At 39.9% G+C, this 26,456-nt stretch overlaps 1 protein-coding gene across 1 annotated transcript; it reads right to left on the bottom strand.

Moving 5' to 3' along the window:
- Positions 1-355: 355 nt before the first annotated feature.
- Positions 356-26,397, bottom strand: banp (BTG3 associated nuclear protein). Its single transcript, XM_088379929.1, has 13 exons — positions 25,938-26,397; positions 24,622-24,709; positions 24,419-24,531; positions 24,108-24,307; positions 23,926-24,006; positions 23,237-23,409; positions 21,289-21,528; positions 20,049-20,207; positions 18,723-18,844; positions 16,496-16,567; positions 14,539-14,583; positions 4,418-4,558; positions 356-1,265 (listed from the first exon to the last, which is right to left on the bottom strand). The coding sequence occupies exons 2-13, from the start codon at positions 24,689-24,691 to the stop codon at positions 1,161-1,163; spliced, it is 1,521 nt and encodes a 506-aa protein (XP_088236055.1). The 5' UTR covers positions 24,692-24,709; positions 25,938-26,397; the 3' UTR covers positions 356-1,160.
- Positions 26,398-26,456: the final 59 nt, after the last annotated feature.

Below are 26,456 nucleotides of genomic sequence, written 5' to 3'. Positions count from 1 at the left end.
ACGATGACATCACACCGAGCATGGGAAACTGCACCAAGCAATACACAGCTTCAACAATATCTCGGTGATATCATCTTAGTTTGCTGCCATTAAATAAATTCATCTTTTGAGAATTATCTGTCCAACTCGCAAAGTGGATGGAAGAAATTTACAATACAGAAGCCTCGTGGCCATGGTAAATATTTACCAGAAAGACAAATGAATCAATTAAAAAGGTGGTATTCAGAACCATTTCTGACGCCGTTTGTATATTTTGTCAATGCAGGCGTAAGTCTGGAAACATATGTAAGCCATTTTGCAAACCTCAATTTATGGAAATGAATGAAAATCAAAACAAAGCAAACTCAAAGCACACTTTTACAACAACCACAAACATGGTTTATTCACATGAATGTATATTTCCCCAGACAAAGCTGGGCATATTAACACCTTCAGGCTTTCCTTGGTGCTCTACAAGCCACTTATACCGGCACCAGAGCCTGTATTTCATGGTCTACCTCTTTCAAAACAAAAGCATTTCTCCCAGCAAGCAACAAATAGATAAATCAAACAACAAACCAGAACAATGTGGGAACATGAAGAGGCAAGTGAAGGGAGGAGGCTCCCAGCCAAGAGACAAAATATGGATTCAATTATGAAGACTGATAAAACAAACTTATCCCGAGAGTAGCGGTTCTCAGCAAAATTCAAGTGCCACCAGAATTTTGATGAGAACATTAACATACGGGGGGGGGTTAGGGGGGCAAAACATAATAATGCAGGACCCAGCCACTCAACTCTCCAACGTTGCTATTTTTCATCATTGCAAAAATGTACGAGTATGTGCCGACGTGCTTCAACAGCAACCGCCCAGGATAGACAATAATCCCGGTGTGGATTCCAGGGTGGGATGATTCCTCCTTCAGAAGAACGCACCAGCTGAAGACAGCAGCTGATTTTGAAGACTCACAGTCAAGTGCACGATGAACATCTGCTTGGCAAGGGACAGCGTCAACAGAAAACTGGCTTGCTCACGCTGTTTTGGATTGACGTATGGGATTGGTTAAAACGGGTTTCTGACTTCAATGTCTGTCAGTTTGTCTGCTTACGCAGACCTCCGCCGCACCGTAGCGCTGTGTAAGCGGTTAACGTTTGGAAAGTCCAAAAAGCAGACGCCTCTTTCAGGTAGCCACAGAGCTGACGATTTGGACCACCTCGCCGTTCTCTCCCTGGATGGTATCCTTCACTTCCATGTCTGCTTGCAGGGCGGGGGCAAGCTCGGCACCCTGGGATAAGCAAAAAACGGAGGAAAAAAGATGTCTGAAATCTTATACATGATTTTGTATGAAATGCTTGATTTTTATAGGAAGTTGCAGTTGCTATGTGCAGCCGCCTGCCGTCAAGCTATAAAAATATAGTAGACGCAGGACACTGTCATGTTTTACAGTACAAACCATTTTCAGTACCGCTTGACCCCCACAGGGGTCACGGGCGTGCTGGAGCATATCCCAGCAGTCATCGAACAGTAGGTGGGGGACACTCTGAACTGGATGCCAGCCAATCACAGGGCACACAGAGATGAACAACTATCCGCACTCACACTTACAGGCAATTTGGAGTGCTCTATCAGCCGACCATGCATGTTTTGGGGCTATGGGAGGAAACCGGAGTGCCCAGAGAAAACCCACACAGGCACGGGGAGAACATGCAAACTCCACACAGGGAGGGCAGGAGGTGGAATCGAACCCGCACCCTCCTAACTGTGAGGTGGACGTGGCAACCAGTGCTCCACCGAGGCCAGGGATAGATTCGTGAGCTTTTTTAATTTATGCAAACTTAAAGGAATTACGTTCTTAAACTATGTTCACTTGTTTCATCATCTGGACATTTTGCATCATTATTAAAGCCAGTCCATATATTTCATTTGAATCCAGGACCCCCAAGGCATCTTATTTTGCAACGCTAGAGCAGAACAGAAATGGCAGACCACAGTGCTGGTTTTGTCCAACTACAGGCCTGGCGTAGATATTGCAGAATGTCATTTTTCAGCTGGATCAATTTGACAATGCTGACGACGTAAAGTGTATTTGAATGCCCTCTGACTGTAGTTGGTATGTGCGTGCAAATTGTGATGACTGTCAGGAATGAGTCACTGCCGGGGGTTCCATCAAACACACCTGCAGGGTTTTTTCTCCCTGCACACTCCACACAGCTGCATCACAGCATGTCACATATTTTAAGCATTGCTTATTAAAGAGGCCAAGTAAAACTCACATGGATGATTTTCATTGAAAATCTCGGATTCTGGCCATAATGAAGTATCGCAGCAAGGGCCTCGCTCTCCATTTGGAAGGATAACAATCTCATGGTTACACTTCTACAAAGACTGTTCTGACATGATTTAATGATTATGTGCATTTAGCGAGTGTGTTGGAACTCTATGGTAGCTGGGTTAGACTAAGCAGGGGGTAAGCAAGACAAAGATTTCTGCAGATTATCGCCATCTTGAGGAAATTGTCTTGGATGTTGTGTGCGGCAGGGAAATTATCCAGTATAGAGAAATACAAATGCGGAGATAAATAAATCAAAATGTGAGTCATTTTGCAAGAACTTGTTTAAATGCTACCATGTGTTTGGAAACAGATGACAGTAATTCTCTCAATTCCACAATGTTCAAAGAGATAGTATACAGTACATACCAGTGCTAACCTTTGGCTGAACTTTGAACTGTAAATCAGGAGTGTTTACAGTTTTTGACATAAAAACCAAACTGTCATACCACACTCTGTACCACTCAGCTCCCTTTGTGGCTCCCATCAGGTTGATTCATGCTTGAAACTTCATAGCAGTGTTTCAGTTTTTATTCCCAGTATAACCGCTGGAACGTTGCTGTCAAGGATTTATTGGTTGGTGAGATCTAAAAATGCTCTGACTGAATGCACAATTGAATTACAAAAAAATAGAGCGTCCTTAAATTGAATAAAACCCTCGAACAATGTCTGATCTAAAGAGCCCAAGTAGTTAACAAGTTGTTTGCTTGACAGCAACCATACCAAACTAAAATCAAGCTCAAATGAAAGCAGACTGTTGAATGATCCAACAGCTTGATGTAGTTGCAAAAGAACAACCTAGAATGTCGTCAATCACTTGAGAAAACAAATAGTTGGATTGCTTGCCGTGGTGCAGTATTTGAAATACACTGCATGTGGTGGCAATCACACCGGGAACTATTTGCAATTTGGGTCTGAAACCTTCCCGACACTTTCAAACTACGCCAGCAAATTCTTATTTATTTCGCATCAAGGTGGCAGTCATGCTTGACAAATTCTAAGCAGAGCAAAACTGTCTGGACATCAGGTTAGGTATGATTCAAAAATCAGATGTAAGCCTTCCCTTGATTAAGAAACAACCCACCATGGTTACAGAAATCATCTGAATCTGACACAAGTAACAATATTTTTGTTAAAATCAACAAATGTAAATCGGACACCTCCTGTTTCACGATTTGGTAAACTTCATATTTTTTAATTGGTCAGTGCTCACTTTTTTCGTTTTTTATAATGATGAATACACATGCAATTTTGAGGGAGTGTCCAAACAAAAAAGTGTATTTCACAGAAAATCGCAGGAGACTCAATGAAATATGTATTTCTCTGCACAATATGCAGCAGGCGGCTCTTGATTTACCACTATGATGAGTTATTCAGAGATTTTATATTTGTTTTGTGGTGCTTTCTTGCATTTCAGGAGGACATTGCTAATATCGTTACAGAAAAATGTAGCTTCAAGTTCATTTATATCAACAAAATATCCCAGTTTTTGTGTTGCTTGTATCATTGATGGACTTTATTTGTTCGGTGATGTCTGTTGTATTAAGCCTGATGATAGTGACCATATTAAAGCGTTGTTGTTTTGCTAGTAAAAGCCTATCAAAACAGTGGATTCGCCTTTGTTGTTTTAGCGTTTTATTTTATTTTTTTGTTACTATTTGTTACTATTAAGTCGATATGATTGATAATTGTTTATGTCTGTAATACGTTGAGTGCCATATTTTTGTGCAACCCATCAATTAAAGCTGAAAGTCAACACTTCATTCTCATGCGGATGGTTTTATTTCAAACCTGTCACACTCCTTAATACTTCTTGACCTAGCATTGTTTTCTGACATTACTGATTAAAACCGAGCATATTTATCTGTGTAAAGGCAGATTTGGGGGAGAGTTTTTAAAATAATACCGTTGGTGGACTTCTGAGCTCCACAAACTACTATTCGAGTTTATTATGAAGTCTTTATAAACCAAAGTGGATTGTGACTGATTTAGATGTGTTTACTCATGGACTTGGAATGTTACCCGATTTCTGTTACTGTGTTACTAGGCAACTGTTTACACTGGGTACAAGTGACTCAAAGAGTTTGCCGTGGGTGCTTTTTATTTACCTGCACTGCATCTGTGTGATCTGTGACGGGGGCAAGTTGAACATACTGCACTTGGATGTCAGGAGGGAGAGCGGCGCCCTCGACCGCTGCTGCAGCCCCTTCAGCTGACGCCACCGCTATAAGCTGAGCTCCCCGGAGTACCTACACATGGGGGACCAACAGATGGGGAGGGAGGGCAAAGAAACATCAATGATAAGTCATCTGGCTTCAACTTTGACCGAATAGTGTAACTGATCTGAATAAAACAATGCCCCTCATCAAGTTCATCCCGCAGAATGTGCAAAGCAGCAGACTCACTTGTTATGATTGACAGTGTAGCACACACCAGAGGAAGAAATAAGAGCCTAATAAAAGCAAACAGCTGAATGCCTCATTTATGTTCCGTCTGATGTGTTTACATCTTTTAACTGACCACAGGTGTCAGACTGGAAGTGAGTTGTGTCACATAAACATACAAACCAACTTTGCGGCAAAAGAAAGAATCACAGTTTTATGTGAAAGAGATACGAGTAGATTTCTGCGATAAACGATGACATTATTTCACATTTCAACTTATTCTGTTACTCAGTGGCTTGTGTTTAGAAAAAGTCTCATCCCAGTGGTTTCATCAAATGCTGCTTGCGTGATTATTCAGTGAAGTTTTTAAGAGGTCTGCTTCAAAGTGGCCTTCCAGCTGCACTCAGTGCTGTGGTTGGTTAGGACTTCTCCAATAGGCATTATAAAAGGCAGAAAAAACAAACCTCATTTCCACACCATCTCCCCAGTCTGATTTTTTACTTTGAACTTGGATAGTTCTGGTTTAGTTAATTGTTTCACCAACCACCAGCTTGCTATGTCTTCAACAAAGTTTCGCCATAATTTCTGCTGTGTCATCACCGCCAAACACCAAACAAATCCAGGCAGCCTGCTGGAAGTCATTTGTGTGCAAGTCTGCTTGACTAACAGGATAAAACAAGGGGGTTGACTGAGGTTGAGGCAGTCGCACTCTTAACGAAAAACTGTTAGATCTGGGTTAAATGAATCACGTTTGATTGCCAAGAAAGGACTATTGATCAAAAGAAAATCTGCATGAAAGATTGGTGTGGGAGAGTTTTGGAGTGGTAATGAATTTTCGGAGAAGAGTTGTTGACATTACATTTACGCAGAGTGACATGCTTTACGATTCTATTCTAAGCTAAGCTTCATTTCTTGTGGCTTTTGAATTGTCAAAGCAAGAGCCAGTGTGGTGAAAAAAAGTGTCATTTTATGGATCCGTTAAGCCAATAATTCAGTCATGTGAGAACATGAAATGGGGAACCAGCTGTTTCAGTATTTCTTCACCCACTGAGACATAAAGAAATCTTCACAGCTCTATTGCCAAGTAGTCTGCTTTGTTTCTACGGTTGCGTGGTGAAACAACATGACCAGTGTATTATATAGGATTATTTTAATATTGAATTGTTATTGATTAACTTCAATTGAGTATATAATCAAGTTTCACTCTCCTGTCAATAAGGTAAGAGAACTTGGTCAACTGAAGATTATTTCTTCTAAAGGGGAGGATTGATTGATAAAGTTCTTAAACTGTCTTAAATCATCACAAGGTGCAAGTGGTTATGTTTGGTCTGTGGCAGGTTCATGTAGATATTGTTTTTACAGTGGTCCTGATCCAGTCATGCATATCGTTGCTAGTTGCAAAACACTTGTTATACTCAGCTCGCTACTTCCATCTGAGAGTAGTTTGCATTCTCAGCTGTGTGAAGATGCAAACAGAGGCTGAGAAAAGCAGCTAGATTTGGAACACGAGAATCTTTGCAGGAAAGTCTCAGCAGCATATCCTGTCCTATGACTCATTGAGTAAGAACACGTGGTTTTCAGTAATCAGGTACAGTGCAGTTAAATTGGGTTCAGTACTTGTTGGGCTGAAAATCAAATTCTAAACTGTGGAGTATGGCCTTCAACAATGTTTTTTTTTTTTTTTAAATTCATTTTTCCTTTTTCTGTTCCATCTAAACCAGGGCTTTTTAAGTGGTTTTGTCCAAGGGACCACCATTGTAACGAAGAAGCAACTCGGGGACCGCTGCTTTGGTGGAATATTATTTCATTTTGCACTGAAGGAGGATAGACCTATACAGGCTATATATTTGCATTTGTATGACTATTTGGGGAATCTCAGCTATATTATATTGGATGGGTAAATGATTTACAAAATTAGCTGGAACACAAATAAAGTTGAAATAATACAAAAATATATATTTTTTAAAAATATTACAATTATTTTCCATTTCCAATTTCACGGACCACCTGCAATACCAATGCGGACCACCAGTGGACAATCCCTGATCTAAGGCATTTGAGAACAGATTCTCATTTGCAATTGATTTTGAGAGAAGTGAGTCCGTATGATAAATCAAATCAAGTATTTACAAAATTAAAATAAAAAGCCAGTGTTCAAATTGCTGTATACAGTATACAGTTATTTGTGAGACGACAATGATTGTGTCTTGCTTAGCCTTTATATTTTGTTGGGCCACTTGCGCACAAGCTTAAGAGTGGTGGAAAACAAGAATACCTTCACAAGAGGTCCAGACCAGACTTCCAATCGCACCCTGGTCCGTTTAAAGCTGACCAAACAGTCAGGTCTGAATACACCCAAAGAGTCTCACAAACCCTCGAGCTGGCAAGTAGGCTTCAATGCTGTCTGTCTACCACTTTACACTATTGACACATAACACAGCAAAACTATTTAGTAGTTTAAAATGAATCTTCAGTAGCTATGCAAGATTCTGACTGAGGGGAAAAAGTGAAAAAACCAAAATGCTGACGCTGTAATGCTGCCAGCAACGATAAATAAAAGCATGATGGCAACACAAGAGGAAAAACAAAAATGAATCATGTTGAGAACCATCAAATCACCCTTCTCTCTTTAAAAAGAGACACCACTACAAAAATGACTGAGTTCAACATATGATGTCGTCCAAAAATATTTTAATTTCGTACACCAAGTTATGTACGTAAATTCCAGTCCTGTGACGCATCAGCAAGACTTAATAGATTTCCACAATGAACTATGTACATGCTGCAAACTGGCATCCCCAAAAAGACTCAGAGCAATCTGTGGATCAGATGATAACATGAATCATCTGCTGAGTGTCTGAGTGAATGCTTGTTTTGATGTTTTGTCTGCTGGAGTTAGAATAGTAAGGAAAATCCCATTTCATGGAAGCCGCCAGTCTTAAGAAGAAATACAGACCTATACAACAAGCGATACTATTCTGTGTTTAAAGGAAAATGACACACTAATTTAGTTCTTTTCATTCCCAAAGGAAACCTCTCAAAGGCAAAACAAGGAAATGAAAAAAAGGAAACATTTGGACTTGAGAGTGGCTGGAACTTCCTTTCCGCTTCACAGCTGTCAACATCTGTATCTGCCAACTCTGGACAGATGTCTCAGCAGTAACACTATCTCTAGTTAGATAGGTGGGGTGGGAAGGCTTTTGGACTTTGTTTTGGCTGCAACTCCGCTGTAAAGATGCCCAAACATAGTCGTGTTCTCGTTGCTTGTTTAGTGCAGAGTCGACCGGAAAAATGAATATGCTGGCCTAAGACATCTCTCTCTGTCTGAACTCATCAACCTTTATTTCAGACTTGCGGAAAGACAAAAAACACGATTATTTCAGCTATATGCACTGTGCAGGTTTCAATGTTGTGCAGGATGCTATAAACCACAGGTGTCAAACTCAAGGCCCAGGGGCCAGATACGGCCCACCACATCATTTTATGTGGCCCGCAAAGACAAATTGTGCATCAAATTTGTGTGTCATTACTAGAATTGCAAATTGTCTTCACTTTTAATAATCCCTTCTTTTTTAAATATTTGACCAGTTTTTACTCATCTGATTTGAAAACGAGTTATTTGTCAGTTTTATTTTGCAGCTTATACTGCACATAATATGAGGTGCTCATACATTTATTTGGGTTGACAGTCATAATGGCCCTCCGAAAAAGGCTATGACTACAATGCGGCCCGCGAAAAAAATGAGTTTGACACCCCTGCTCTAAACGTATGTCCCGTCCTGACTGTGACCTTGCAACCTGACCCACAGTTTCCTATCTCCTCCCATACAAAATCTTCACACCTGCACCTAATTAAGTTCTCTCTCCCGTATTCCCACCATCAAACTAAGAATCATATCAAGACGTGGGTTACAGAGGCTCTATGACGAACCCGGCATGACCCAAATCCTGACCCTGATCCAGAAAATCAAAAGGGGACTGATGACAAAAATAACAGCTGTAATTAAGTCAGGCCCCTCAAACCAAAAGGACGGAAATTCCGCTCAGTTTTTTTCTCTCTCTCTCCGCTTTGCAAATCCAAACTTGGCCCGTCTAACTAATGAAGGCATTTTTATAGTTATGGTGCATTCCTTATTTTAAGATGATGGCCATTTTATGATTTGAACCATCTCATTTAATGCAAACAGAATTTGAAATACGCAGGTTGTCTAGGACTCTTACAATGCCAAACTATGACACAGAAAAACAAATAAAATATCCATTTGCAATAAGGTTACATCTGTACTTGCACAATCCAACTTCGCAGTTCCGTTTGTGACATTTCCTTTCAAACATCTAAAACACAATTCCGCTTGACCTGACACACCAGATGGCCATTTGGCAACACCTTTTGCATCAACAGTTAACCTCAACTTGTATTTTCTACTTTCTTCTAGATTTTTAATTGAAAATAAGGGTTTTATATTCCGTTCCATTCTCTATGTATTCTACTCTATTCTATTCCATTCCATTCTATTCCGCCGTTAACATAATATCCTGATGGAGGGTCCAAAATGTGAATTTCACAATCCTTTCTCCCTTCTTAGCGCTTTGGTGCAAGTTGTTGTTTGTCAGTTATTCACACTAAAATTTTACAGCTCCCCTTGTAGGCCGTGTTGTTTTTTTCCCACACATAATTCTGAAGCCTTAACATCATCGCAGCAGGGACACACTAAATCAAATGTTTGCTCGGGTTGTTGATGCGTATTCTAATTTGCAAATTTCAAAGCGCTGAGGCAGTTTAGGTTGTCAAAATTAAATTTGAAAAAAAAGTTTACACGGCAGCAAAGAATATAAAGTACAGCAACTGCTTGTCATTCTTAGTAAAACTGCTTTTGAATAACCTTGAATGTAAGAAATGCAATTCTGATGCAGGACGGCAAAAAGCCCCGTGGTCCTCTTGTCCTACATTTTCAAAGTTGACAATACGTATTGAGTGTTTCAATGTCCTCCTTGTAAATTTCCACTTGAACATATTCAAATGTAAGCATTTCTGGACTTCAATGATGATGCAGGTCTGCACACAGCTTGTCCTGTTGTTGAGTCACATTGAAATTAAGTTGGAAACATCTGGTCCCTCTTACTCACAAAGCCTGTAACCCAGGGTCCTGCCCAAACAGACCAAATAAAACAGCCACAAGTGTACCGGCCAATGAATGATACACACACGAACAGAATTTAGGATTTCCTAGCTCTGTATCTCTACGCGGAGATGCCATGAGGACACAAAACAGACTTCTACTCCTTTGAAACAGTATCCATCACTAGGCCTCCCCGCTTTTGTACATTGCCCTTACACTAAAATGGGCCATAAAGCATGGTCTTTGTAGCTTTTTTACCTCATTTTACTTAAGCTGCATGTGTGTGAGTGACTGGAATCTCAACACACTACTAGCAAAACAGCAACAGTACCCCTGAGCAGAGAGGGAAAAGGCAATGAACAACAGGATCTAGCGATTTCATTCAAGCACTAATTGAACTCCTAGTCTGGATCAGGTCAATCAGGTCCATGTACAGGTCCTGGTAGGCTGCTGCCAAGAACCAGCTTTCTTCTCCTCTGTTTAATCTCTGACCTACTTCTCACACAGACCCAAACAGTGATGCTTGAGAGAATCCAGCAGATGCGCAACAACATCTGCTGCGAAAAGATGGAAGAGGTTCAACGAGAGGAGGAGGCGAGGCAAGGCAAGGGGTGTGTCTTCTGGACTTTGACATTCTTAACGTCCTTTGGTGGGCATCTGGTCCATTGTTGGAAACAATGCAAGCAGGTGACAAGTAATGTTTAAATTGATGTTTTTTTTCTCCACCTCTGAATGGCAAGCTTAGTGATTTGTCTTCATACCCTTGTTTTAGACTTTTGTCATGGGTCTTACTTCCTGCTTTGACAGATTTGATGAGGAACGTGTATGCCAGAAAATATGGAAATATGAGAATAAAATGGATTCCTTTGAGGCCAATGTAGACACTTCCTAAGCCATTTGAGTTGGCATAGACTTCTTTCAATTTTAGGTGGCAGCTGATCCAGTAATTTTATTATTTTTTTCTTATTCAAAGCTCAACTGGTCTGAGTGTTTAATCATGAATGGCATGAAGCAGCTCCTCCACTGATTCTCCTTTCCAACACTAACATTGTCCTCTTTATCGGTCTTGCCTTTCATCTTCCAAATCCCGCATTTGGTCTGCATCAACGCAGCGTAGTAACAAAGGAGACGGGCACTCAGGAAGTACAGTAAAAGAGTATAATATATGTAGTTTCATTGGTCTGCCATCTGTTCCCATCTCTTCCACTGTGGGGATTTAAAAGTTAATCTATGGTAATGGAATCCAATTGGGCTGCTACAACAAAGGCGATGTTGTCAATAACTGAATAAAAATTTGAAAATCTACATTGAGAAGAGAGAAGAAAAGTATGTCAGTTGCAAAACAATATACTATAGTTATATCATAGCTATGTTTTGAAAATTAATGTCATAAAACAGAGAATTTTTAAAAACCTGCTGATGTTTTTCTATTATCCTTATAATGTACTGTGCTATGTTTATTTGGTAAATTGAGCTCTAGCTGTTATGTTGTGTCACCTCTATCAATGTCCTGCCTACACCCTATATAGGTGGAAATGTAAGACTGATCAGTGGCTCAATGAATCAATAACTGGTCAGTACACTTGGGCGATGATTCAGCAACAGAAACAAGCATAATGAGGGATGGAAGTGAGCTCTAAAAAATGATAAAATTACCAAAAAATCTTAAATTGCTTTTGTCAGCAGTTGGAGGACCTGTTATCTCTTTCCAAATACTTCTGTTTATATCATACATAAACGTAGTAAACGGCGAATAACTGAAGAGAACTGTGATTAGAAACTTAACGGTCTGTAGGATAACAATTGAGGTGAACAACCTTTTTGAATCCCGATGCAGCTCAGCTGTGGTGAAGGTTAAACAATGTTATCAAATGGAACCAGATGCAGCCAAAATTCCAATAGAGATACTGCAGTAACTAGCTGACAATGATTGTGACCCGTAGTGTCACAAGGTGGCAGGTGTCATTTAAGACATGTGTAACCATAGTTTCAGCAGGAACAGATGAACAAAAAAAAAACACTGAAATGGGCTGGAGAAGAATACAGCTCCAGGGAGAGAGACAGCGGAAGGGAACTCAACGTGATTAACTGTTTGGGATATGTTACAAAAATATAGCCTCATGTTCTTTTGTGAGATTACAAAAACAGTGACATCATATGTAGAATGCTTCAAGAGGACCTCTCTGTAAACAAAGGGGGCATTCATTTGTCCAAAGTTTTTTTTAGACTAGAGTACTCATGATATCACTTCCACGGTCCCTGATCGGCCATTGCGATGTTATGAAGTCAAAACAAAAAGTAAAATACACATAGTGTCTTCATTTTGAAAATTCCCCTCTGCCAATTACCAAAGATAGTTGTAGAGTGATAATGTCACACCTGTTAAAAAAATTCTCTTCGATATAATTTTGCCATTTTGTGTCTACTTAAATTTGTTTGATGATGAGAAACATTTAATTGTGACAAACATGCAAAAATAAATAAACAGTCAAGGGGCAAACACTTTCAAACACTACAATAATTCACACGTGAACAGTATCTCCCAAAAGTGAGTACACCCCTCTCATTTCCGCAATGTTTTAATTATTAATTATTATTTTATCACTGGTTGACATGGTAACAGACTTTTTGTAATTGAAAAAGTAATGTGATTAGTAATACTATCTCTCTATGAGCACAACTATGATGCTCATTGTGTATTTTAATTAATGTATAGGTTCAAATTTGCAGAGGTAGATATTGTTGTATTGTATATGAATTTACATAGATAGGTGAGTTTACTCATTGTACCGGCCCGGCCTATTGGCCTTCATGTTCTGTCAGTGAATAAGATTTAAGAGATGACTTGATGTCTGTGTGAAGTAGTACCATAACATTTGAATAAAAGGCCTAACGTCTAACAAGAGAGGAGAAAAAAAGCCCCTTTCAATTTGTTTTGGAACAGCGTATCATTTTACAAATACAAACAGCAGCACATCAGTCTAAAAATGAATCTATGATAGCATTTCATTGGACAACGCTCACTAACAAACCCAAGGGAATTAAATGCCTTTTGCTTTTTCTAGTTCTCACATCCTAGAATCTCTTGGTGCCTGTGTACAAGGAACCAAAGTCTGCACACATTAATAAATGCAGAGGTTTTTAACTAATGCGTGTTTGTCATGGGAACAAAAGCTAAACCTAATAAGAAGCAAATTTGAATGGTACTATAAATGTGTACTGGTGCAGCACTTCACAATGGACAAATTACTAACACGGAGGGAGCCAGAGAGGAATTCTTGCAGTCGGACTCAAAAAGAAAGTCATTTGAGGACATCGCCTTTGTGTTTATGAGACACAGACGAAAAGCAACGATCCTTGGTGCATTCATCGAGCAGTTGCGAACACACCAATAAAACGCCATCAAAAGCTCTCAAAACAAGTGTACACACAAATTAATTAGATGGGTGATTGAGATCTTCAACAACTGAATAAAGAACTGAGCAGCAGAAAGAGCATATTTCCAGATGCACATCCAGGATGCGGCTTAAGATCCTAACGCATTACATCATTTTAAACATTTTGACATATTACATCTGGTGAAGGGTGATTATTTATTTTCACACAGTCTGGTGCCATTCCTTCTCTGCAAATTATGGTCATGTAATCACAATTGCCGCTTAATTGGAAAAAAGCAAGTCATACTAGATTGAATAACTATGTTAAATGTCTGACTGGTCTTAAAGGTTTGTACACAAGAAAATGTATTAAAAAGCAGCTTTTCACATTAGCAACTTCACCCACCAACATGCATTTGCTTTGTAGTAAGAAAAAAAAAAATCTCACTAATCCTGATTTAAAAAAAAGTCCACAGACGATGATGAATTTAACTACCAAACCGCCAGCATGACAAAGAATTTCCTCTCCAAAAGCTTTGTCTCTAGACCAGCAGTGGGCAATAATTATCAAAACAGGCCAAGTGAGAAACTGGAAGAGTTGCCGTGCGTCACATCAACGTGCTAACCTCAATTGTTGTCAATTTTATGTAGATATTCTAAAGCCATACATTATATTGTTTGGGTAGGTTGTTCCTTGTGTAGATGTGACAGATAAGAGGCTACTGCCATTTTTGGTCTCCAAGGTAAAACATTTGTGATGGACCCTACAAGGTGCACAATTGAACCCCTAGGTACAAATACTGCAAAAGCTGAAAAGCATTCCTACGTTTTCTTCTCTAATGGCGATGAACAGATAAATGTGCTCCTAAAGGTACTTTTCCATTAGCTCCACTCCACACCGAAACTGCCCCACTTGTCCAATGATGTTTGCTTATCCTGTAGACATTTTCGGAGCCAAGTGGTTGCATTCAAACCATTTTTGGAACCATCTGCGAGGTGGTTAAAAAGTGCCAGTCATCTGAACTCGCTCTCAACCAAGCCATCCAGCGTCCACTTATCCTCAGACACTGCTTCGTCAATATCTTGAAGCAGATTTAATGCCTCTCTTTTTTTTTTTTTTTTTTTAATAGACCACGGTGACCCGCAACTTTTCTCCAAAATCAATGCCGTCGCTGGTTGCTACGGTAACCCGGCGGAGGAGGCCCAGAGGCGCAAAAGACAATAAATACGGCAGCAAACCCAACAAACTAACTCTCCCTCTCGACACAACACAAAAGATTGGTATAAATGTCATCCTCAAACAAATTTACAATGCTTTCATTCCTCTAACTTAAGTCACAGTTCTTACCTGACCATCTTGGCCAACATGCACTTGGTGAATCTGGAGGTTCCCCTGAAAGACAGAAATGACATGCCATGAAAAAAAAGCTGCACGTTCAAATCAAATCTAAAAATAAGCACCTCTTCCCAAGCAACAGATCCCACATACGCAGTCTAATGCGTCCTAATTTGCTTACGTGTTTAATGGGATCTTTAAACTGCTAACAAGAAAAACGATTTCATTAAAAACTTTAGCTTAAACTTTGAGCTTGTTTACGCTAAAACGTCGAGATCAATTCACAATCCACTCTGTCAGTCAGTATGAGTATAGTTCAACTGCTGTATGAATTCTCAGTATGGAGTTGCCATAAGTGTTAGCTCATAAACACTAATACTATTCTGTCATGTCTGCTCACAACATGACTTCTGGAAAACAAATTCAAACAGCAACGACGATCATAAAAACTCTGAACGACCACAATGACATAAACAGGAATTCACAAACTGGATCATACCATATGTGCCATATTTAAACATGTCACAATTTTCTGCAATTTTCTTTCGCTAATTGCATTTCACTGTTTGCAGCAGTCTAAGATGTCGTATGGCCAGAGAAGAGTGTAATCTCTCAAACAGCTCATTTCCTCTTTGAGCTTGCTGGACCTAATGTCTTGATGGAAAGGGGTCTGTTCCTAATGAAAACATATTCGGTGTGAGTGGCAGTTGGGAGAAGTGGGATTCTGTTGCTAAGCTTTGAACTCTAAAAAACAAACAATCATGAAATAGGAAAAGGGGGGGAGGAGAAAAGAAAATCGGAGTTCAGCCACAAAGAACAGGAAAGTCTTTAAAGCTTTTATCCCTTCAATACTCCTGGTCTCTCTCACTCAATCGTTCATGTCGTCCTCCTGCTGCAAAACTGGGTAGGAAATGTGAAAAACACGTGGGGTAAAGCGTCAGTGGCTCCTGCAGAAATATCAACCAGTAATGCACGTGCCGAACACAGCATACGGTCTGCGATGACATGCGTGTATATTTACATAAACTGGCACTTAAATAAAATAAATAAAATAAATCCCTGCCCAACTACCTGACTCCAGAGTGATGTTAATGCCAAAATCAGTCTTCAACTGTCAGTGGGCTTTAAATTTTAATTTCAGCTGGGAAGTCAGTTTTGTGAGCACATGCAGGGATGCCTGGTAGGGGACATGAGACATCTGAGATTTACATGGAAACAAAAGTCATAACTCTATGAATAAGTAGGCGGGTATATAAACATGAAGGCATGCAACAGGCAACATCTGTTTTTATTCAAAGCACTAATGACTTTACTTTAAGAGTCAGCTATTGCGGAAATGCTTCACTCAGATGTATTCTAACAGAAGACACGATTACAGCCAATGCAATTTCATAAAACTTGATGAACTATAATTTGTCACATTGTCAGTCGGACATTTAAAGCTATGACACACTGACAACAATTGTAGCAATGATGTAAATGTTATCATAGGGGTACTCTTACGAAGCACAGAATCAAATTGACAAGAATAAACTGTGAGAAACAAGTTCATAGTATTATACGAGTGATAACGATCAGTTAATGGACTAAATATTGGATAAAAACATGTCTGGTTTACAAAAACCAAGCCCAAGGTTTGTCACCCCCAAAATTCCCCTTCTCACATCGTGTGTGCGTTTGAAAATATGCTCAGAATGTGCACTGTTTCACCCCAATTATTCAGAAACTCAGTTTTTAAAATGAGCCATTTGGTTATTCAGTGTTCCCGAGACCATTGCGTGAGGCAATATAAGAAAAGAAAACAGTTCGTGCGCGAGCTTCTTTGCAACATACGCTGATATTTCATTTTTTTCTTCCGACTCTACCTGTTACTGTGCAAGTTTGAAATGTGATACAGCAGAAAAACAGTAGAAAAAGTGAAGAGTTATTTTCCTCACATAACTTCACGGATAAATCCATGCATACTTGCCTCACTGTCTTGAGTGATCTGCACCTCTTCTCCTTGAGGAACCTGGGCAATGTGCAATTGGCCCTGTGGAATCTGAAAAGGAATATTTTTCATGAAATATCAAAAATACTGAAAATACATGATTACTTTTTTTTCTAATGCCATGATTTCTTCGGATCAACACTTTTTTTTTTCGGGAAAAAACATCCGAAGTTGAAGGGTGGTATTATGCATAGATTTGAGGGGTGAAGAAAAATCTTTTACATTGCATACAAGTTTATCGGGGGCGTTGAAAGAAATTAATGTACCCTCATTGCAGTATGATATTTAATGCCTAATACAGTGGTACCCCAGAAGTCAACCGCATTGGAAATCAACATATTCGGTTTTTGACACAAAATGTCGGGAAATCTTCGTCCCGGTTCTCGGACAAACCTTCGGAAACCGACCCGACTCACGTGGCTATTGTTAACAAAATAGAGTTTGTCCCATCTGTCGTTAGTCGGCATTGTTGTTTTGCAGGTTGTAGACCACTATAAGGTTGCCCTGTGCTAGGGAAAAAACATGGGTCCCAAGAAAGACGCAAGAGTAAAGCAGAAGAGGAAAGTGGCAAGAACAACGATAGCGCTGAAAGAGGCGATCACAGAAAAGTATGAAAGAGACGTTTGTGTGATGGACTAGGCAAAGTGCCGAGATTGATTATAAATTCATTTTTGAGGAATAGAGAGGCAATAAAAACTGCTAGTGTCGCTAAGGGGGTTACATGGGGTTACCAGCCAGGTTCCAGTGGGAAAAACAAAAAAAGGAACACACTGACCAAATGCAACAATCGGATTTTTCTTATAGAGGGGGATTTCCCTTACAAACAATAATCCTCCTCTCCACCTCCGCGTTCATAGATTCAGCACCACATCAATGTCACGTTATGTAGATCTTACTTCTTTTTTTTTTTTTTTATTTGATGCCTGCAACATGTTTCTAAAAAGCTAAAAAGCTGGGACAGCACCATGTTTACTACCGTGTCGTCACACTAATTGTTGAATCTTTGTAGATTCTTGCTTTATGTACTATTTATGTAATCATTCATTTTCACACACGTCACTGCTCATTTTTAGTTTCAATGTATTTGTGAAAAAGAGGAAATAAAGAAAAGCGGAATTAAGTGCCATCAGATGTACATATTTTGTGTACAGTATTTCTCAAGAAGACCATATGTGATTGGCAAGCAACCACAGAAGTTGTAAACCATCCAAGAAAATATGCAATATGCATAAATATAACCATAATTTGACAGCCAATGCAAATGATCGCATATCTAAATTTGGGCCAAGCAAAAGAACAAATGGCAAAGTAAGGGCAGATGGAGGGAGCGCAAAAAAAATAAAAATACATAAACACTGCATGCCACATGTCTTGTCAAGGGGTTTTGACAGATACCACAGAGCTTGACAGAAATACGAACAGAAACACTACATTTCCATATGTAACTTAATACACCTCACAACATTTATGTCACTGAAGAGAATCAGTTGCTCGGAACCAAAAAGCAATGTGAACATGAAAAAGTTCAACAGTGCGAATCATGACGAGATCTTTCATCAGCAAACAAAATGACAATCTCCAAGACGAGTGGCTTTGAATTCTAACAGTATTACGTCAAATGATGGCCAAGAAGCTGTAGAACTGGACAAGACCCAGTAGTGTGGCATCACGATACTACCTTTAACCAACAGTTGGACTTCAGCATGATATAAGAGGACAGCAGGTGCCATGTATACGTACTTTTGGGAGAGAAGGAATCGCATCAAAAACAGAATAATGAAAAAAATATACGTATATATTTTTTTAGAACCATTGGCCATCTTTTCACACCTCTGTACATACTACAAATTTATGTGCATACGTTCTGACAGCATCCCATTGCCACATAAAAAAAAAAAAACATTTTTGTGTGGTTTGAACATTACGACTTACACAAGAAAAAAAGATAACCAGTACCAGACACTTCCTGTGTGTCAGCCCACCTATTATGCTGTAATGGTCTGATTATAACCTTTGACCCAAACAGCTGGAGCAGTTATCCAGCACCAACCCTGAAGATGCAGTACATTTCTGCTTTTTGTTTCACTATATTGGATGGCAAAGTTAGTATCTGTCCATTAATAACCTGTACTTTAAGACCCGCCACTCCCACAGTGATGACCAATTCAGAGAATCATCAAGTAAAGACAAAACTAGTGATACTCACCACTTGAACTTGTCCATCCTCTCCAATGTGATGGAACTGGACCTGCTGATTGGCCAGTGTGTAGTGCAGGGTCTGCTGGGTGGCTGCTTCTATCTGGGTGGTTTCTTCTGAGAGGCCTCCCTCTGTTCCAAAGGAGAAATACTAAAATTAGAATGGCGCTTTTGTGCTTGCGTGAGCGGAGCAAAAATTAAGGCTGATATAAGCCCACATTAAAGACAACTCCTTATTACATGCCCCGACATGCGCCATTCTGTATCCATATTTAAGGGCATATTAGGGGGTTCCTTGGAAAGAAAAGGTTCATGTTCTTAGCCTGAACATCAAATGCTACACCGCAAAAAAGTTTGTCAGCACTGTATTGAATATCATACAAGAGAAAATACAAACCATAAATTTTTTTTGTACAAAGCTTAGCCATTCGCGAACAAGGTTGTTTAAATTGGATATGTATCCCAGACATTCGCATACACAAACACGGATTCTTGAGCAAGTAATCTAAATGATAGACCTCAGACTCTAAACACCTCACCAGTAGCCTGACACCCTTGAATGGTGGATCCATCATAGGACCCACTACAGCGCCACATTCCCCAACATCAAGAAATAGCGGTGAAAGATGTTAGCAGGTCTTCGCCACGGGGCGTAAGATTAAAGACAACAAAGAAATAATAAATCATACCAATGGTATGTTTAAAAATGCAGAAAAAAATGCCGGCAAATAGTGGGTATGAATTCATTTCTTGTAATAATAAAATCAAATACGATCAATGTCGGGAAGAAGACTTTTGGAAAAGAATCAGTCCAAGTATAGTGTACCCTTGTGCTCACACTTGGCCACATGAACCGATTTGGGCTTGGTGTCGAGATTGCTCAACAAGTTTCAGTCGTTACATTCAATTCTTTTGTGCAAGGTGCCAACTGTCATGAATAATGGGGCAGAAGAGTGATCACATTAATCATGGAACAAGGCACCAGACTGCAAGCTATTTGGGCGCTCGGGTGCCCTAATTTCTCAACAATAGCCCTAAAAAGAAATAAGAGCTTGTACTGGTGTGATCTGTCTTTTAAGGGGTGAGGGGGGAAGCCTCTGTGAATCTGAAATCCTTAAGTTGGTTCAACCACAACATCAGCCATTCAGCACAGCTTGATCTAAACCACGCTCCGTTTGGCCGTGTCCCTGATATTCATGCACACGTGCATGCGTTTGGAATTTTATGGAATGCAGTAAAATAGGGATAACACCAAAGTGAAGTCTCATCTAGATGTCACCCGTCTGTCAACAACACTGTTTGAAACCAATATCGTGCATGTTGTTTGTACATTTACCTGAACCTGAACCGCGGGGTGTGCGTTTGGAGAAGCTCTTGACAGCCAAACTCTGACCACGCTGCTTACGTCTCCAGGCAGTGCGACACTTGGAGTCAATACTTTGCTTGATGCGATACCAGTCTGACTCGGAGATGCCAAATTTGTGGAACAAGTGGCCTAGAGAGAAGCAGAGAGGTCTTCTTATACAACACAAATATAAGATTATTTCTTTTGAATGCATAAAAGTACTTTATACTGGTGATTTGAATATTTTACATCCATGAACATAACAAGCAGAAGACCATGAATGCCAACTGTGTTAGCATCACAAATAAAGGGCATTAGAATTGACAATCTCCTAAAGCTTCCCAAAAGTGCAAAATAAGGAGCAATTGAATGAAAATTGAAGCTATTTATGGTTTCATTCTTCACCTTCAGGTCTTACGGCAGTCTGATCCAACATAATTTGGTCTGGGAAACATGTTCAGATGAAACTATAGCTATTGGTTGCCACCCTAATGAGCTGTTTGATCACATCTCAAATCTACATGAATGTGTACCCCAGTGAACCTGCAAGCTATCTACAGAAATGTCATATGGGGGGAAAAAAATGCCCCTTCACACTCAGTAGGACAAGTTCAGACAGGAGTAGCAGGTGTCCTTTCATTCCTTTTCCTTTTTTTTTTTTTTTTTTTTTTTCAAGGAAGGCGGAGTGAGTCATTCAACGGGTATGTTCTAGTTCCAGCATACCATTGTACCCTCGCAGTAATCTCACATACAATCCATATGTGCAAAATACAGTATGTGGCTACAGGATTCAAAGAGGATTCAAAGAGCTCGGTGACTTGAACGTGACTCTTTTCAGATCATTCTTCCAGACATGTGCTTGTCATTTAGAGTCTGGTATGTTATAAAATGTGTTGCACATTAACGCTTGTGTGCAATGATGAATGCATGTTGTTGTAACTCACCATGGGAATAGAGACTGCAGCCTATTTCTGTGTTCAATTCAATGCTGCTTTGTAATGGCAGGAGGGTGAATGATGGGAAGTTCTCAAAGTTCATTTACTGATTCCAGGGGTAAGGATTTAATCTCTCGCTGAGTTAAGGTTTATGTGTATTACTTTGATATACAATAAGCTCGACGCGAATCATGCAACGGTGGTACGGACAAACACTGCACTGACTCAATGAAGTCATTCAATAGTAGCACTAAACCATTTTCCAAAAATGAACAAAATTAAGTGGAAGGACTCACAGCGAATGCCATAAATCATGAGCGGATCCAGCTGCTTTTTGCCATGTTTGCCCTGTCCAGAGAGGTTGGACATGGCCTGGACCTCCCGATGGAAAAGGTAGTCTAAGAGCGTGAGAGCCATTTTTTCTGCTGTGCGGCAGTTGGACGAAATATGGAGCATGTCGGCTGGTGAGACTGGACAACGAACACGCATCTCGGGGTTACTGTCATCACCTAACCATGTGCCTCCTGGGTAGTCCTCTGAAAAATACAAATAAAAAAATCATTTAAACAACAGACATACATACAGTATAGCGCTCCTTAAGCTATCCTGAGAACATCATCATTGATTGTGGAAGATTCTAATCACTGTATTAATAATGGAAAAACTGCTTAACTGACACCAAACGGGTAAGAGCATGTGGCATAACTCATGTAATACAACAGCACCCTCATATGGTTAAAAAGAAGGAGTGAAATTTCTGCGCCCGAGTGTAGGAAAGTCTGAAACTCGCAGTAAAAACAAACATAAGTAAATCATAAAAGACCGAAGGCCAAAGCATATATAATAACAGACAATGAAAGTTTTTAACATAATACTTTCCTGCGATGAAACAGGAAATGAATGATAAATAGCTATGGGAACATGTTTTATAATCGCTAATCTTAATTTTACACACACTAAAACTCCCCGTGTAAATTTCTTGAAAACATTTAGCGCTCCTCATCAAAACGAGACAGGACTGAATTTGTATATTTCATCCTCTCGTGATTATTCATGTTAAAAGAATCTGGAGGAGTTTCGATGTGCAAAGAGCAAAGACCCAATGTGAAAATGAACATCTGCGATAGCCAATCTCTTAGATGGCCCCGCATCAAAAAACATCACTCATCCCTAGCTAATACAACCACATGGGCTCAGGATGACTTTGGCAAAATGTCGACTATAACTAGAATAAGTAGTTGCATGCACAAATGCCAGGTAAAACACGAGTGAGTCCAGACATCCTGTCGACTACTTCCCAGCCACTGAGGCATCTGGTCATCACACAGTGGAAATTTGTTTTATCGCTAAACAAATCTATAATTCAGGTCTCCTTTTGGAAGAAATGGAAGCAATGCAGTCCAAAATAAAAAAGAAAAGGATCATCCTGGCTGTTACTGACAAACCTAAAGGCCAAGGTCTGTCATGGGATAGAGATGCCTTTGGTCAGTGCCTTTGGCTAAGGAAGCTTATACTTCAATAAAATATAATGAGAGACAGCAATTTTATTCAATAAATCCATCCATCCATGCATCAATTTTTTGTTCCACTTGTCCCCACGGGGGTCGCGGTCGTGCTGGAGCCTATCCCAGCAGTCATCGGGCAGTAGGCGGGGGACACCCTGAACCGGTTGCCAGCCTATCGCAGGGCACACAGAGACAAACAACCAACCACTCTCGCACTCACCTATGGGCAATTTGGAGTGTTCAATTGACCTACCAAGCATGTTTTTGGGAAGTGGGAGGAAACCGGAGTACCCAGAGAAAACCCACGCAGGCACGGGACGAACATGCAAACTCCACACAGGGAGGGCCGAAGTTGCAATCGAACCCGCACCCTTTGAACTATGAGGCAGACTTGCTAACCAGTGCTCCACCATGTTGCCTTATTCGATAAATCATCTGACCTTTTTTTCTGGTTTGATATTATGCTGCTCTTCATAAGCGCTGACACAGATGGCATCAGAAGTACACACTGTATTGAAATGTCGCTCTATGTGAAATGATTTGTATGCAACTTAGCCAACCATCTGTTATTACCTGAGAGCAAAAACAGAACATAATATGACAATATCTGCTCTAGTCTTAATTTGTGATGGCTGAAACCAGCATAGTTTTTATATCAAGGTATCAAACAATGTTGATGAGTACTTGAAAATGAAAATGATTTACATTTAAGTGTCATAGAAAAGCTGTGACTGCTTACCCTCTGAGTTGAGTGTGATGAGTGTGACATTTTGTCCATTTTGGGCATTGTTGGGATGGCCGCCATTGGAAACGGAATCACTAGCCTCAGAGCCGCTCTCCACTTCTTCCTGACTCTCCTCAGGGCCAGGCACCTTCACGAGAATTGTGTTTTGGCGCCTTTTCGCCACTGTGCTACAAAAAGACACATAATTCCGGTTTCATACATCAGAGAACCTCAAAATTTCTTTGTAAAAAAAAAAAAACTGATGAAATTACTTGGTGGATAATAATTTGATATTTGAGCATCGTTACCATGGATACCATAGTGTAATTAGTGATGGTCATTAAACTAACCTTTACCTAAATGTAAGCTCACAAAAGTGGGTGACTGAGCAAGAATGCTCGTTCCCATGCAGCAAATCTTGACTGCAGTATTTGCTTCCCACCGGTAGAGGGTACTAAGTGACTGTGAAACCTTTATGGGGCGGTTGAATACAGTTCAAAATTAGATGCAAACTTAAAATGTCTGTGTGGAAGGTGGCTAAAAATATGGAGCCTGCATATCTTCAAGACAAACATTCTGTCGACCTGCTTTTTGTAGAAAGCGCATTGTTCATGAGGAGGTGCAGACAAATATCTGTTTGTTACAGACAAATGACACTACTTCCGAGGTGCTTCCAATGCAACATAAGATCACAAGCAACTCACTTGCTGAGCAGGTTTTCAAGCGAGGGATCTTCTTGCTTCATGGACTCGCTGCTCACGATCACATTTGTTTGTGGAACAACACTACACAGGAAGTGGAGAAACAAGTGTTCGGTTGACACATTAGAAACTTCCTCCTTACTCAAATTATATCAATGTGCCTTCTTCAAATCCATGATGCTTACCATCGCACTTTGTTCCAAGTCTGCGTGGCACCCTGGGGTGACCCGGCAACCATTGGAACTTGAATAGAATTCTTGGCACAAGGCACCATGCTATCCAGCTTTTGTGCGAGAGCCTTACATGTGGCATCCAGAGCCTGCAGCTTGGATTCAATGCCTTCCAATCTCTGGCTGACTGATGCAGTGAACGAGACCATCAAGTTCTGAGAAGATTGTTCCAATACAAATATATCAGCGGTTCCCAAAAGTCAGAAAAATAAACTGTCGTAAAAAGAGAGCTTCAAACTGTGCCTAGTGTAGAAAAGCTTCAATACCTTAATATAGCCTATGTCTTGGTTGCTGCTGCTGTTCTCTTGACTGTTGCTGAATTTTCTTTTTTTCTTTTGAGGACTCGCTTCAGTTTGTCCTTGATTGTCCAGCATGCTTGCTATGATGCAAAAAGAAGACGCACTTGGAGTAACAAACACAGGTCAAAAGGATGTTGACATCTTTTCACATCGCTTTCAATGACTCTTACCTGTTCGACCCTCTGCGCTGAAGTCCTCAACTGTTATTTGTACAATTTCTTCCAACTCCTCTTCGGACATAGCTCAGATGAGATTAATCTTTTTAACAAACAATTCGTATGAATATAAACCCTCTCAACAATCACACTTTACCACACTTATAACATTGAAGAAAATTTCAAAATGGCATATGTACAAGAATTTCAAGATTACGATGACTAATTTGAGGAATTATATTGGATGTTTGAAACTTTCCATGGAGGTGGATGAGATAAGGAAAAGACGCTAGAAATGTAGATAAGTTTACAATTCTGCAAATATTTCATGTGACATCCAATGCTGACATTTTCACACATCTAAATGAGGGTTATCTGATTAATGCTTATGTGAAAGCAGACATCTGTGCATCCCTATCCTGGTTTGTAATGAACTCCGTGCAAAAGAGGCATCTGGGATTACCATATTCTGTGCTGTTGTCCACTGGAGTTTGCCCACTGAATGTGTGCTTCAGTTTATTGGCTTATCATTGTCATTCTTCCAAAGAACAGGGCCTACTTCTGAAGAGTGCAGTTTTTTTACTTTCTAAAAACGTCAAGACTATAATAAATTCACAAACACCAAGGCTACAATTATGCTCAAGTCGTCAAAGAAAATTTATTCATTCCTCTGAAGTTGTTGCAACAATATTTGATGATACAAATAAATGTGGTATTTGGACCTTGTCATGTGTGACGCAAATGATGCCCGAATTTCACATTCATTCACAACTCGGGCAGATTCTGTAAAACCATGTTTTGGTTTGTTTTGTACGAGCCAATGGTGACATTGGCTTGTTTGAGCTTTTATTGCACGTTGCAGCCTTGGTAGACATGAAATAATAACGATCTTTCCCCCCCACATTTTAAGGATGCTATTGTGGTGCAGTCTCCTCTACTCTGATCAAAACCAGGATTGGTACTTTTTCGGGACACCCAGAAAGGATTTTCTTATTTGGATATTTTAAAATATTAGAATGCGGGTTGATTTGTTCATCGCGAACTACTTACTTATTTTATCATAAACCATTAGACCCATCAGATCATGTTTGAATGTTAGCAAATGTTAGCTGGCGCGAAGTGGTGTGCTAATGTTAAAGCTGATGCAAATACAGTAGTCCTATATAAGCTAGCCTGGTGGTTAGCATGCTAGTTGGGCCTAAAGGCCACAAAATCATTGTAAGACTGTCAAAAACCTGCGGCGAGAAATAACTATGAAATGTAGTTTCTAAGGGATTAACCCCCTCACTAGTGGCAAACAAGGTATTCGGTCCTGTATCGGCTTATATTACCGTGTGAATGATGAATTCTCGTGTTGTTTGTCGAGGTTCCGATAACGGCGTCGTTCCTCGCGAGAGAAGAGCCAGCGGCGCGGCGCGCATGCTCAATGGTGCAAAACGCGCGTGGTGCGTTCACTGACTTTACAAGCTTGGTGAACTCATAACTAAACACTGTCGGTGTACTAAAATGATCACGTTTCACAGATTTTTACGGAACATGTGATCAATTAACGTATCAAATGATTAATAAAATGAATTAACTGCGCATACACTTGTGTTCAAATCATACGGGGCATAAAAGTCCCAAAAACCAACAGTTTGTGTCCATACATAATCAATTTGGATTAGATGTGCTATTAAATTATATAGTATTTTTAACAATAAGTGATGTACTATATTTTTGCCGTTTCTTTGGCAAATTTTAGTAGTACAGTATGTAAACATCTAAATATAATAAAGATGAATATCCAAGTTTTTTTTTTTAATACCTAACCCCATACATGTGTCTACTGTAAATAATTCATATATTTG

The sequence above is a fragment of the Syngnathus floridae genome, chromosome 6, assembly GCF_059516105.1.
Source record: "Syngnathus floridae isolate MCC-2025c chromosome 6, RoL_Sflo_1.0, whole genome shotgun sequence".
NCBI classification, from domain to species: Eukaryota; Metazoa; Chordata; class Actinopteri; order Syngnathiformes; family Syngnathidae; genus Syngnathus; species Syngnathus floridae.
Note: the sequence above shows the minus strand (reverse complement) of the source record. Positions and strands in the feature narration are given on the sequence as shown.

Bases quoted from the DNA above. Each gene is read 5' to 3' on its own strand.
- banp (XM_088379929.1), bottom strand. From the start codon at position 24,691: ATGTCCGAAGAGGAGTTGGAAGAAATTGTACAAATAACAGTTGAGGAC. The intron at 20,208-21,288 runs GTGAGTCCTTCC...GCTTCTCTCTAG, and splicing joins CATGATTTATGGCATTCGCT to GCCACTTGTTCCACAAATTT. The intron at 18,845-20,048 runs GTAAATGTACAA...CCTTTGGAACAG, and splicing joins ACCCCGCGGTTCAGGTTCAG to AGGGAGGCCTCTCAGAAGAA.